This window comes from Quercus suber, unplaced genomic scaffold, assembly GCF_002906115.3.
Source record: "Quercus suber isolate HL8 unplaced genomic scaffold, Cork oak 2.0 scaffold_17, whole genome shotgun sequence".
NCBI lineage: Eukaryota > Viridiplantae > Streptophyta > Magnoliopsida > Fagales > Fagaceae > Quercus > Quercus suber.
In genome coordinates, this window is record NW_027069482.1 from 1,806,389 (window position 1) to 1,819,698 (window position 13,310).

A 13,310-nucleotide genomic window follows, 5' to 3' on the forward strand; every position below is an offset into this window, starting at 1 on the left:
AGGATTAAAGCATTCAGAAAATTTGTGGGGACTTCTTCAGAGGGTCTTGAAGAGCAAGTAACGGGTTTGTTTTTAGCCTTAGAGGCTAGGAGAAAATAAGTGATGCTTGTAGAAGGTTCTCAAAAAAAAAAAAAAAAGTGGTCAAGGTAGGGCAGGAAGGTCACTAGGAATTAGAGAATTTGATGAGTTCCTGGACTGGTGAGAATGATTTTTCTAGGGGAAGTGTTAGTAGGGATCAGGCTGTTTTGATACATCAATGAACTTGAGAGTTATCTCATTGAACATTAGGGGGCTGAATGAGTAGGAAAAAAGGCTACGGGTTAGATACTTGATCAGGAATTGGAAAGCAGATATTGTTTGTCTCCAAGAAACCAAATTGGAGTTAATAACAAGAGGAGTCATTTGTAGTTTGTGGGGCGGTTAGCATGTGGATTGGGTATACTTAGGCTCTGTGGGTGCTTTTGGTGGGGTTTTAGTGATGTGGGATAGGAGGGCTATGGACAAAGTGGAGGAAGCAATGGGACGTTTTTTTAGTTTCTTATAAATTCAAAAATGTGATAGATTGTTTTGAATGGGCATTTACTAGAGTTTATGGGCTTAATTCTAATAGAGATAGACGACTTTTATGGGAGGTGTTATCTGGGTTGTGCTGGTGGAATGTTCCTTGGTGTGTGAGAGGTGATTTTGATGTGGTGTGGTTTCCCTCTGAACGCTCTGGATCTGTTTATTTTAATACGGCTATGCATTAGTTCTTTGACTTTATTACAGAACAAGTTCTATTTGATCTACCTTTGGATGGGGGGAATTTACTTGGTCTAATTCTAGAGAGGTTGTTTCAAGGTCTAGGTTGGACATATTTCTTTTGTCAGCAGATTGGGAGGATAAGTTTCTATTTGTCAACGACGGATGTCTACGTTGCTATCAAATCATTTTTGATTCTTCTAGAGGGTGGTAATTTCCAAAGAGGTAGGAGGCCCTTTAGATTTGAGAACATGTGACTAAAGGGTGAGGGTTTAATGGAAAGGGTACGTTCTTAGTGGGAGTCTTATCAATTCCAAGGAACTCCTAGTTACATTCTAGCAAACAAACTAAAGGCTTTGAAACTTGATTTGAAGAGATGGAATGTGGATGTTTTTGGCAATGTAGAAGAAAGGGGGAAAAAGTTGCAAAAGGATCTTAGTGAGTTGAAGGCTGTTAAGGATAGTCATGATCTTACTGTTGAGGAAAAATAAGAAAAGCAAAGAATTCGAGGAGAGTTAGAAAAAATGACACTCTTGGAAGAAATTTGTTGGAGGTAGAAATCTAGAGTTCTTTGTATTATAGGAACACAAAATTCTTTCACCATGTTGCAAACTCTCATAGAAGATTTAATACCATTGATAGGCTTATGGTGGATGGGGAGTTTACGTTAGATCAAGGGACCATAGTGGAGTGCATTACTCATTTTTATAGGTAGCTTTTCTTGGAAAATGAGGTCCACAAACCTGTTTTGGATGATGTAGAGTTTTCTAGAATTTCAGAAGAAGATCCTATTTGGTTAGATAGAACTTTTGATGAGGATGAGGTGTTTGAGGTGATTAATGGTTTCGATCTAGATAAGTTGCCAAGTTCAGATGATTTCTCTCTATGGCTTTTTATTTTCTTTGTCTTGTTGGAGCATTTTGAAATCATATATTATGAATGTATTTCATATTTTTCATGCTCAAGTTGTGTTCGAAAAGAGTCTTAATGCTTCTTTTATTGCTTTTATTCCCAAGAAAACTGATGATGTGGACAGGAAGGATTTCTGATCTATTTGTCTAGTGGGCGGGATGTACAAGTTTTTTTCTAAGGTGTTGGCTAATCATTTTTGAAGGGTGGGGCATGGTCTTATTTCAGATTCTTAGAATGCTTTTGTCAAAGGTATCAAATTTTGGATTCTGTTATAATTACATCTGAATGCATTGATACTAGGTTGAAGGCAGGGGTGTCTAGGGTATTGTGAAAGTTGGATATGGAGAAAATGTATGATCATGTGGATTGGCCTTGCCTTACGTATTTGCTTCAACGGTGTGATTTTTAAAAGAAATGGAGTTGGTGTATAATGTGTTGTATTTTAACTATTAAATTCTCCATTTTGATCAATGGTACTCGATCTGATTTTTTTTGGGAGCTCTAGGGGAGTTTGTCATGGGGATCCTTTATCCCCATTTTTAGTTGATATTGTGATGGAGACTTAGGGTTGTGGGGAACTTGACTTCCTCTGAAATACTTGGGTCTTCTGTTGGGTGCTACTTCTAAAGAGATGACAATTTGGAATCCAATTCTAGGGAAGATGGAGTGGAGAGATGGAAGAGGTTTTATTTATCTAATGGGGTAAGGTAACTCTTACTAAAAGTACCCTCTTTAGTTTGCCTACCTATTTCCTTTCTCTTTTTCTTATTCTAGCAAAGGTGACTAATCATATGGAGAAAGTACCCTCTCCCATGTCCTTGCTTGGCTTTTTTATTAATAAAGACATTAGTTATCAAAAAATTTTCTTAAGGAACTTTGTGTTCATTTGCTTGTAATTTTTTAAGGTACTTTCTATTCATCATTGGGAACATGGAGTCATTTTTCACCTTTAATAAAACTTCTATTACATAAAAAAAAGATTTTGAAGGTCATCTTTATGTGAGGCAATGGTCAATTTGGAACTTTTTTTTTTGGGACATCCAAAGGATCATCCAAGAGCATACAGACAATGTCATCAAGAAATGGGGGAATTTTGAGCAGTGGGTTCTTGAATTAAGAGATAGGAGGAGGGTTGCAAATTTGATTCAAATCTCTTTGCCACCAAGAGATGCTGTTGATGGTTTTGATGAATCGAATAAGTTGGGGATGGTACCTGTGGTGTCATTGAAAAGGAAATAATATTAGGACATGTAGAAGGGGATGATGTTGTCGTGGAGGATTGGGTTTCGGATGTCTGTTCCGAGGTTGCTTTTCAGTCTATTGAGGGGTGTTCGTTGCCTTTAATTGTTAAACCACTGGCTTTCTCTAGGGGGTGTTAGGGATAATTGTGAAGGGCCAGCAGCTTTGGGTGTGGGGATATTGATGGGTAAGGACAATTACTCAGAGTGGTTCCAAAGTAAATTCAATGAGTTTGATGCTTTTTTGGGGACATCTCTCAATGGTTTGGAAAAGCCAGCAATCGAGTTTTTGTTGGCTATTGAAGTTGAGTTACAGCTGAGGGTGACTGAGGAAAAAATTTAAAGAATAGTGAAGATTCTAGGGAGGAAAGGAATAAGGGAGTTGAGGGGTCTATTTAGCTGTGTCAATTATGGTTCAACATCAGCAAGGCGCAGTGGTAATAGTAGGGAAAGGGCTCTGATTGTTTCTCAATGAATTTGAAGATTTTATCCTAGAATGTGAGAGGCTTGGATGGAGAAGGAAAAGCGGCTTCAAATACGTAGTTTATCACGTGCTTGGAGGGCTAATATCGTTTGTTTGCAGGAGATAAAATTGGAGTGGATCACAAGAAGACTTGTTAGAAGTATATGGAGTTGTTCTTACATAGATTGGTTATATCTGGGTTTAGAAGGCGCTTCTAGTGGAATTTTGCTCATGTGGGATCAAAGGGTGGTTGAAAAAGTAGAAGAAGTGGTGGGGCATTTTTCAGTTTCATGCAGGTTTGAAAATGACATTGATCAGTTTGAGTGGACTTTCATAGGTATATATGGTCCAAATCTGAACAGGAAGTGTCAATGTATGTGAGAGGAATTGGTAGGCTTGAATGGTGGAATTTGCCATGGTGTTTGGGAGGTGATTTTAATGTTATCCGTTTTCCATAAGAGAGGTTATAGGCGGAAATATTTACTCATTCCATGTATAATTTTCAGACTTTATTTCTCTTCACGGTCTGATGGATACTCCTTTGGAGGAGGCCTTTACACATGGTCTAACTCTACTTTAGCATCTAGAGTAGACTGGTTTCTCTTCTCTCCTGTTTTGGCAGAGTATTTCACACATTTCTCCCAAAAAAGGCTACCTAGAGTGTTATTAGATCACTTTCCTATTTTGTTGGAGGGTGGGAGTCATTAGAGAGGGCGAATCCCCTTTCGCTTTCAGAATATGTGGCTGAAAGCGGAGGGGTTTTTGGACAAGGTGAAGTCATGGTGGGAGAATTACCATTTTCAAGGGTCTCCTAGTTACATATTTGCCAAGAAGTTGACAACTTTGAAATTGGATCTAAAAAAGTGGAATAAAACAAATTTTGGCAATGTCATAGCCAAGAAACAGCAGCTATGGAGTAAATTGAATGCCTTAGATGTTCAAGAGGAGATTCAACCTCTAATAGATGAGGAAAAATTGGAAAAAGCTAGCCTTCACTTTGAACTTAAGAAGACCACTTTGTTAGAAGAGATTAGCTGGAGACAAAAGTGTAGAGTGCTGTAGTTAAAGGAGGGGAACTCCAATACGAGGTTTTTTCACAGGATGGCCAACTTCAATAGAAGATATAACTGTATTGAGAATCTTATGTTTGTTGGGGTTTTGACTTTCAACCAGGATATGATTTCCGACTATATTACGCAATTCTATATGAACTTATACTCTAAGTAGCAAGTTCATTGGCCTTTCCCGGATGTGTTGGATTTCCCAAGGATTTCAGGGGAGAAAGTGGAATGGTTAGAGAGAACTTTTGAGGAAAATGAATTTTTTGAAGTCATCAGGGATTTTAATGGTGCAAAATTCAAGGACAAGACAATTTGGAACCCAGTTATGGAGAAGGTGAAAAGGAAATTAGAAAAAATTATATTTATCCAAGGGAGGTAGAGTCACTTTAATTAAAAGCACTCTCAAATTTACCTACTTATTTTCTTTCTTTGTTTCCTACTCTGGCTTTAGTGGCTAATTGAATTGCAAGATTTCAGTGGAACTTTTTATGGGGTGGCCTAGGGGATGAACCCAAATTTCATCTTGTTAAATGGGCTACTATTCGTGCTCCACTTTCTTCAGGTGGTTTAGGGATTCGGAATCTGAGACTTTAATGTGGCTTTGTTAGGGAAGTGGTTGTGGAGATTTGGGTAAGAAAGGGATGCCTTATGGTGTCAAGTGATAGAGGTGAAGAATGGATGTGAATGGGATGGTTGGTGTTCTAGCTCAATCTCTGGTCCCTATGGAGTTAGTTTGTGGAAAAATATTAGACGGGGGTGGTCCTCTTTGTCTCGGTTTATCTTGTATGAAATTGGAGATGGATCAAAAGTGCAATTCTAGCTAAACCGGTGGTGTGGAATGACTATTCTTGCTGAATGCTATCCTGAATTATTTAGGATTTGTCGAAACAAGGAGGCAAGTGTGGCTGATCTAATGTGGTACACTAATGGAGTTCTTCATTGGGATATACATTTCTTTAGGGACGTGCATAATCGGAAATTGGAAGCCTTCCGGAGTTTTATGGATACCATTTATGGCAATCCTATAAGGGGGATTGGGGAGGATAAGAGGTGCTGGCTACCTAATAAGAGTAAGGTTTTTATGGTTAGTGCTAATTACCATCTTCTAGCTAGCCATAATGATCAATTTTTCCCTTGGAAGAGTATTTGGAAGCAGAAAATTCCTTTTAGAGTGGCTTTCTTTGTATGGACCGTTGCCTTGGGAAATGTTTGGCAATTGACAATTTAAGGAAAAGAAAGGTATGTATTTTGGATTGGTGTTGTATGTGTAAGTGTAATAATGAAACTGTTGACCATCTCTTCCTTCATTGTCCGGTTGCTATGGATTTGTGGGCTATGGTTTTTGGTTTATTTGGAGTATGTTGGGTTATGCCAAAGTCTGTTGTTGAGCTTCTTGCTTGCTGGCAAGGTCGATTTGGTCGCCATCGTGATGGATATATATGGATCATTGTTCCTCATTGTTTGATGTGGTGTCTTTGAAATGAAAGAAATAGTAGGTGCTTTGAAGATAGTGAGCGTTCTATGCCTGATTTCAAGTTATTTTTTTTAAAAACCTTTTTGGACTAGTTGTCAGTGTGGAGAAACCAACCATTTTCTTCAATTTTGGATTTATTTGATTTATGTAATTTTTTTATTTGATCTATACACCCATGTATACTCCCTGTTGACTTGAGTGTCTCATTTTTGATATCAATAAATCTTTATTACTTATAAAAAAAAATATTTCTTTTCATGTAAAGCAATGCCACCTCCTCGCTTTGTAAGAACAAGGTGGAGGGTGAAGGGCTATAAATGAACTAAGTTGATCATAAAAAAACTTGGGTTTGACTTAATAAAAAGCTTGTTCATGTTTGTTTGTTTATAAACAAACAAAGCTTGAGCATTATTTTAGGCTTGTTTAATAAACAAGCTGAGCCCAAGAAAAAAAATGTTCATGAACAAGCTTGTGAACATTAGGGCTTGATAAAAAAAAACAAGCGGAGTCTAGGCTCATTTTTGGGCTAGGTAATAAGCTTGATATGAGCGTGGCAAATAATCCCATATAGTACTTAGACTTTAATTAATTGGGAGTTGGAATCACTTGCCCAAACCAAATAGGCTTGATAATGTTCTTTTGTTGGATCTCAAGCTCAAAAGCTTGACATTGAGCTTGAGTTTAAGCTTGACATTGAGCTTGAGTTTAAGCTTGGCTTGACTAATGAATCAAGCTGAGCCAAGCCAAGCTCAAGTTTTTAGAGTTTTTGGTGAGCCCGAGCTTGAAAATTATTGTAGGCTTAGTTCAAGCTCGAACTAAGCTTGAACAATTTACTTTTGTTGTCAAGTCAAGCTTAAACATTTGTTACTCAGCAAAGCTCGGGTCGTTCATAGCCTTGGGTGAGATCGTGGATTTAAGACCCACTCTGTGCTTGTGTAACTTACATATTGATTAAAAAAGATGGGGCATGGGCAATGTGGCTTCTCTTAGCTTTGCCTCTACCTTACTACCACTTATTTACATTTCTCTCAGTCATGACTAGAATTATTATTTTCAGCCTACTTGCTTTCTTGTTTCTATCATTGGTAAGTTATTTAGAGACCATCTCATTTTGCATTTTATTTTGTATTCTTTTCATTATGATAGTGGTGATATGTGTAGGGAGGCTTTACTTTCTTTCCTGACAAGTGGGGATGATGTACTGGTATTGGGTTCTTTAGGTGTGCTGGCCACCTTGCTGCAAACAAAAGGTTATCTTGCTGACATTTGGCTTACTTCACCACTGCTTCTATTTCTGTTTACTTACTGAGTATTTCCTCCTGTAGAATTGGATGAATCAATGCTAGATGCTCTTGGAATTCTTCCTCAGCGCAAACAACATAAGAAACTCTTACTGGTATCTAAGTTCTATAAAAAATTGAAATAGAAAAACTCTCATTAGTATTGTTGTGTTATACCTTTATCTTTGTGAATTAGATATTATTTTGTGTTTGTATGCTGCAAAGCTCTAAATTTGAATTTGAGATACTGCTTAAATTCTGTTTCTCACTTGGACCTTACACATACCATAACCTTTGTTACTAATATTCAAGTACTTTCATGAACACTCGTGTGATGTGGTGTTCTATGAATAACTTTGTGAGGATACTCTTTTTTTTTTTTTTTTTTTTTTAGGGGGGGGATGTGAAAAGATGAAAGAAGCCAAAAGAGTTTAGAGATTTATAGGATCAAAAAAATTTCTTTTTATTTTTGGACAACTGGGGAATATGCAAACCTTGTTAATACCTTTTTTTTTTTGGAGATGTATGCTTTATCCCATTCAAAGCTTTATTAGTGAGCTCCCTAAAAAGAGAGTACCATGAGGAATGCCTGTAAAGACCAATCCATTTATTGACTTTGTGTGGCATTAATGCTGTAATTATCAGACAAACAGCAGAATGGGAAAGTCAATTGATTCAGGATTGCTAAGTCAGCCCCTGTAATCAAGACTGATGAACTGATGTTGTCACTTTTATCAGAACCGCACCACAACTAAAGCTTTGCTCCTTTATCATGAAATTTTGACTGTCTTCAACTAAATGAGGTTGAAAGAAACAACCAAAAATAATAAAAAGAGCAATAGCTGAAAGGTTACAAGAGAGGAAAGATAAAGAAGCATAACACATTGTATGCAAGAAGCATTTGACTTCATTATCTGAAGGTCTTGTGGCATCTCCCAGCAAAGGGGCGTATGGCATTTCACCACAAATGGGCATATGATATATAAGAGGCATCTGACCTGTCACAAGCACTGAACTACAGCACTTTATATGCAAAATTTAAGGAGGTTACCTCTTGATGGAATGTACTAAAAGGTCAAGTAAGCAAGCAGCAGCTAAGCAGCTGGGAGGTACTGACAAAGGACATTGAGGGGGTGAATGTAGTATGAAGCATCACTAAGGAGTTGTTCACTTAACCCTCATGGAGGCTACTGGCTCAGCACCTAAAGATGAAATGCAAATGTACTACAATTTCATTTCTCTTAACTGGAATACAGAAATATGGTCCTTTTGCTATGGATCTGTGGTCTATGGTTTTGGGTGTATTTGGAGTAACTTGGGTTATACCGCACACTGTTTTGGGGCTGTTAGGGTGTTGGCAAGGCAGCTTTGGTTGTCATCGAAATGGTTACATTTGGTCCATCATTCCTCATTGCTTAATGTGGTGTCTTTGGAGGGAGAGAAATAGTAGATGTTTTGACGATATTGAGAGATCTATTCCGGACCTCAAGCTTCTCTTTTTTAGAACTTTAAGGGATTGGTTGTTTGCTTTGCAACAACAATCATTCCCTTCTTTTATTGATTTCCTAGACTCTTGCAATTTTTGTATTTGATTTCTTTTCCCTTGTTCACTCTTTGTGTACTAGGGTGTTCCTTTTTTATATCAATATAACTTATTACTTATCAAAAAAAAGAAATACTCCCATATGCTTCAAATTCCCTATGAGGTTTTCTGAGGAGTTCAAGCTGCCAAGTCTGTACTAACAATAAGATTAGTCTAGATTTCTGAGGGTCTCTTTGTTTCCATACTGAGAGTAACCTGCCTTATAATTGGGAGGCACCTCATATTCGGACGCCATGATTTATGCTAATGTATTACACTGAATGGATGACAAAAGACCGTAAAAAGAGATGAAAATTTAAACCCACTAGCCAAACAGGGTTTATCTTTAAGTGATCATATATGAATTATGAGGACTGATTTTATCCTGCTTTAGTTGTTGGGAAAATTAGGGCACTTCAGTCAACTTTTTCAAATACTGATATGTAAGCATTGAAGTTTGCTGCAGATTTGGAACTCGGGACTTTTTTAAAATGGAAAAACTTTTTAAGGGAGTTTGAAGTCTCCCGAAATTACAGAGAGGACCCCCTGGATGATATTCCCTTTACATTTCCTTTTTTTCCCCCCCTAGATAATAGACTCTTGAATCTTGATGTGTGTCTCTACTGATGAGAAGTAATCCCCATTATGTAACAGTGTAAATTTCAGTTATAACTTGCAAAAGTAAATTTGTTTCTGATGATCTAGACTGGAAACATAAATTTGTAATGTATATTTTCCTATAATCTAGATTGGACTTGATGCATTCTTACCTTATGTGTTTCCAACTTTTAATCATTGTTAGACGAATAGGAATTCCTGCTGTTGAAATTGTTTTCAAAATGAAACAGGTTAAAAGTTTTTAGGTAGTGCTATGTAGCAGTAATTCAAATAGTGTTTGGTTTTGTTTGTTATTATACTACCTTTTTAACTTACACCCCAAAAAAAAAAAAATCAGTTTCCTAGCTGGTTTTTCTAATTAGATATATTCATTTTTGAAATGTAAGTTTTCCTGAAAGATTACTTCGATACTTGCCTGTCAGTTCCATGTAGACTCTGTTTGTATGCTGCTGTCAAGAAGTTTGTGTCTTACTTATTAAAAAAAAAAGAAGTTTTGGTCATGCACGGATCAACGACTCTGAAAATTTGTACTTATATATTTTCACTTATGTTATGTTCTTGTTCTTTTAATCTTATATTTCTTTCCTATTCGTTATTTATTTCCCCTTCCTAGTGAATTAGTGGTCATCTATTGCGTAGTTATAAATTAATATCAAAATGTCAGCTATCAGATGATGATAATATGATATTCACAAGTCCTATTATCAACTGAATGGTAGCAATTTTCTTGTTTATAAGCTTTAGAAAAAGATTGTCATGTTCATTTTTGGATTAATTGAAATATCATGCTTTCTTTGTCCTATTCCTGTAGCAAGCTTTAGTTGGTGAGGACGCAGGTGAAGAGCAACTGTTTTCGTCTGAAGGTATCTGTTGTGAGCTTGATAGTTATCTACAAAAGCTTAAGGTAATGACAAAATTTCTCTCTCTCTCTCTCTCTCTCGGTCTCTCCAACCATCCATAAAAGTCCTTTTACAATGTTGGGGAACTTTTATCGATTTTGATTACTAAGGAAATCCTAAGCACAGAAGGAAAGCACCTTTTAAAGTAGATGTATAAATATATAGATAAAGTTATAATAGAAGGGAAATCAGACTTAAGGCTGAGCTTGAATTCTACAAATCTTTAAGAAAAATGCCTTTTTTTTTTTTTTTTTTGCTTTTGCTTTCTTTTTTAGATGGATAGTATGAGGAGAAGCTTTATCTACTTTGTCATCTCTTTCACTCTCTACAACCACCACACCCCCCCCGCGGGGGGCATATTTTTAACATAAACAGTCCTTTCTTGCTAGATTGTGAGAAGAGAAATCCAACTGGAAATAAAACTACTGAAGTGTGCATGGAATTGTAACAATTATTCTACTATTTTCTTTGATAATTCTTAGATTGATGATTGTGGGGTGCATAATATTGATTGATGAAGTCATCATATCTTTAGATTGGAAAAAACTTCTGGATGGTTGTTGTTCAAGATTAAAGATTTAGAACTTCAATTATTTCATTGCATCTTGATATTGTTGTTAGGCAAGTTTTTAGCTAGTTGCAAGTGTCCTTATTGCTTATGTTTTCTCTGCTTGATTAGTTGGTTAATCCTTTTCTTTTATTCTATATTTAATAGGAGCAGTATGGAGTTTTGTATTCTTTTCTGGAAGAGGGAGCAAGCCCTCGTGCACATAGATTTCAGGTACTTTTTATATTTACATTGACTTTGTATATTTTGTATTTAATTTTTATTTTTATCAAAGACAATATATTTCAGGTTAAGAATACTCTTTTTCTTTTTTTTTTTTTTTTTTTTGGCGCAATTGTTAACTTAATTTTTCATAAAATTAGAGTAGTGAAATCTACCTTGGAAAACATAACAGGAATCAGAAATTAGAATACCTCACATATATCTTATGGCTCAAATACCACTTGATTAAGTTGGTAGGATTTCTGAAGTTGTATCTTTCAAAATAACTTTTGAAGTTATATACAACTTTCAAAAGGACGAAGACATACTCTCACCAAAAGTACCCTCTTATTTACCTAATTATTTTCTTCTTTATACTATGATGGTGAGTGGAGATAACAAATTTGAGAAATTAGACTTGGATTTTCTTTGGGAAGGAATTGGGGTGAAGAGGATTCACTTGGTTGATTGGAAGTTAGCTTGCTCACTCCTTAGCATAAGAGGATTGGTATAAAAAAGCTATGTACTTTCAAGCACGTTTTGGTGGGTAAATGGTTGTAAATTTCTCAGGAGGATGATCATTTGTGCAAATAATTAGAGATAATGAAATATGGGGGCGAGGGTAGCTAGCCTTTGAGTTCGGTTCACAATTTATATCGAGTGAGCATTTTGAAGGCAACTAGAGTTGTTGAGTGGGATTTTCTTTAAGAATTTTTTGGATCCCCCCGTTGGTTTTAGCTCATGGGGATCCAGATAGGGTACCCATTGATGGAGGAAAATGGTGAAAAGGAATGCTAATTTGGTTAGAGAAAAGAAAGAATGAACTAGCTATTCAAGAAAGACGCTCTTGGAATAATACCTCATAGGTAGAAATTTTTTGGATTCAAATTCAGCCTATGAGATTTCTTGGATTCAAATTCAACTAGTTGCAATGAGGGAAACTTTTCCTATTTATAGTTGCATAAGCAAGTTGCTGAGTTAGTTACAAAAATCCACCATGTGGCTGTCATGTAATTGGCCAAAGCCTAACAAACTTCTCTAACTAATTGATAGGCTATTGTACTTATCATTAACAACCTATCAGCTAACTTTCTGCTACAAGTGATAAAGGCTATTACAAGTAAAAGGAACTACTTATCATACAACATAAGCACTAGTAAGCTAGCTTTAAAAATAAACAGCATTAGGACTGTCCCCTTTGGAATACACTTGTCCTCAAGTGTGGCTTATTGTAAGCTGATCTGGTGCATGATGGGGCAGCAAGTGATGTACATTGAAACTGTTAGAAATGTGTAGATGATCAAGTAGCTTGACTTGGTAGGCATTGTGATGTAGGGCATTTCAAGCAACTATATGACTATATCCTAATCCACTTGTAACTAATTAGTTAGTTAGTTAGTTAGTTAGTTAGAAGATTTCTTAAGAATTAGCCTATAGGATTTAGACACTTGTCAACCATCTAGAGGCTGCCAATAAACAACTAGTATAAGTAGGAGAATGTAAGCTCTTTGTAAAGGAGTTTTGGTAATTGAATGAATTGTTAGTTTTTGTGTGCTATTTGGAGCTAAGTGTTCTTGCAGAGGTACTTATCCACCTATCAATTTTTTCTAAGTAACTCAACCCTTTCATTGTTTCTAAACCATACATAAACAGCTCATCACATCCCCTGCATCAAATTGGTATCAGAGCTTGAGATCCTTAGGAATCAAGTTTATTTGCAATTTGTTTCTTCATTTTTTGTCCAAGAACCTATCAAGATTCAGTCTTGATTGCTTTTCCTAGCCTAAAATACCTCTCTTACTTAAACCAAAGCCTTCATATGTGCTAGCAATTAGTTTGTAGTAGCAAGAAGCTATGTTGTTTAAGAAGACAAGGAAGGATAAGGGCAAGAAGCAAGCTGTTCTTCTAGTAGAGGAAGATGATATTGCAGCCAATGGACCAAGGTGTAGAAGGGTTCAAAATGGCTTAGAAGCTAAATTGGAATTGTTGAGGAGGCAATTACAAGCCTTGATTAGAGAAGAGATAGGAAACAATGACACAATCAGCATGATGTTGCTGGAAGTGCAACTTCAAATGGGGGGGATTATGAGCAGTTCTTTGTTCATGTTCCTAAGCAAAAACTAGAGTGGCATAACCGCAATCTCGTGATGGTTAAACCAAAGATGCCAAACTAGAATTGGGAATCAAGATTTGAGATTGGATTCCCTGAATTTGATGGCAGCTTGGATCATGAGGATTTTGTGGATTGGCTTAGCCAAGTTGAAGAGATCTTT

At 36.4% G+C, this 13,310-nt stretch overlaps 1 protein-coding gene across 3 annotated transcripts in view; it reads left to right on the forward strand.

Annotated features, from left to right (window-relative positions):
* LOC112006887 (protein TRANSPARENT TESTA 9) overlaps window positions 1-13,310 on the forward strand; it is a 58,350-nt gene that overhangs the window by 9,525 nt on the left and 35,515 nt on the right. For all 3 annotated transcript variants that reach the window (XM_065760087.1, XM_065760093.1, XM_065760096.1), the window contains 4 exons: window positions 7,051-7,139; window positions 7,215-7,285; window positions 10,181-10,273; window positions 10,984-11,049. In XM_065760087.1, the coding sequence (XP_065616159.1) occupies window positions 7,051-7,139; window positions 7,215-7,285; window positions 10,181-10,273; window positions 10,984-11,049 (319 nt within the window). The remainder of the gene's footprint in view (window positions 1-7,050; window positions 7,140-7,214; window positions 7,286-10,180; window positions 10,274-10,983; window positions 11,050-13,310) is intronic.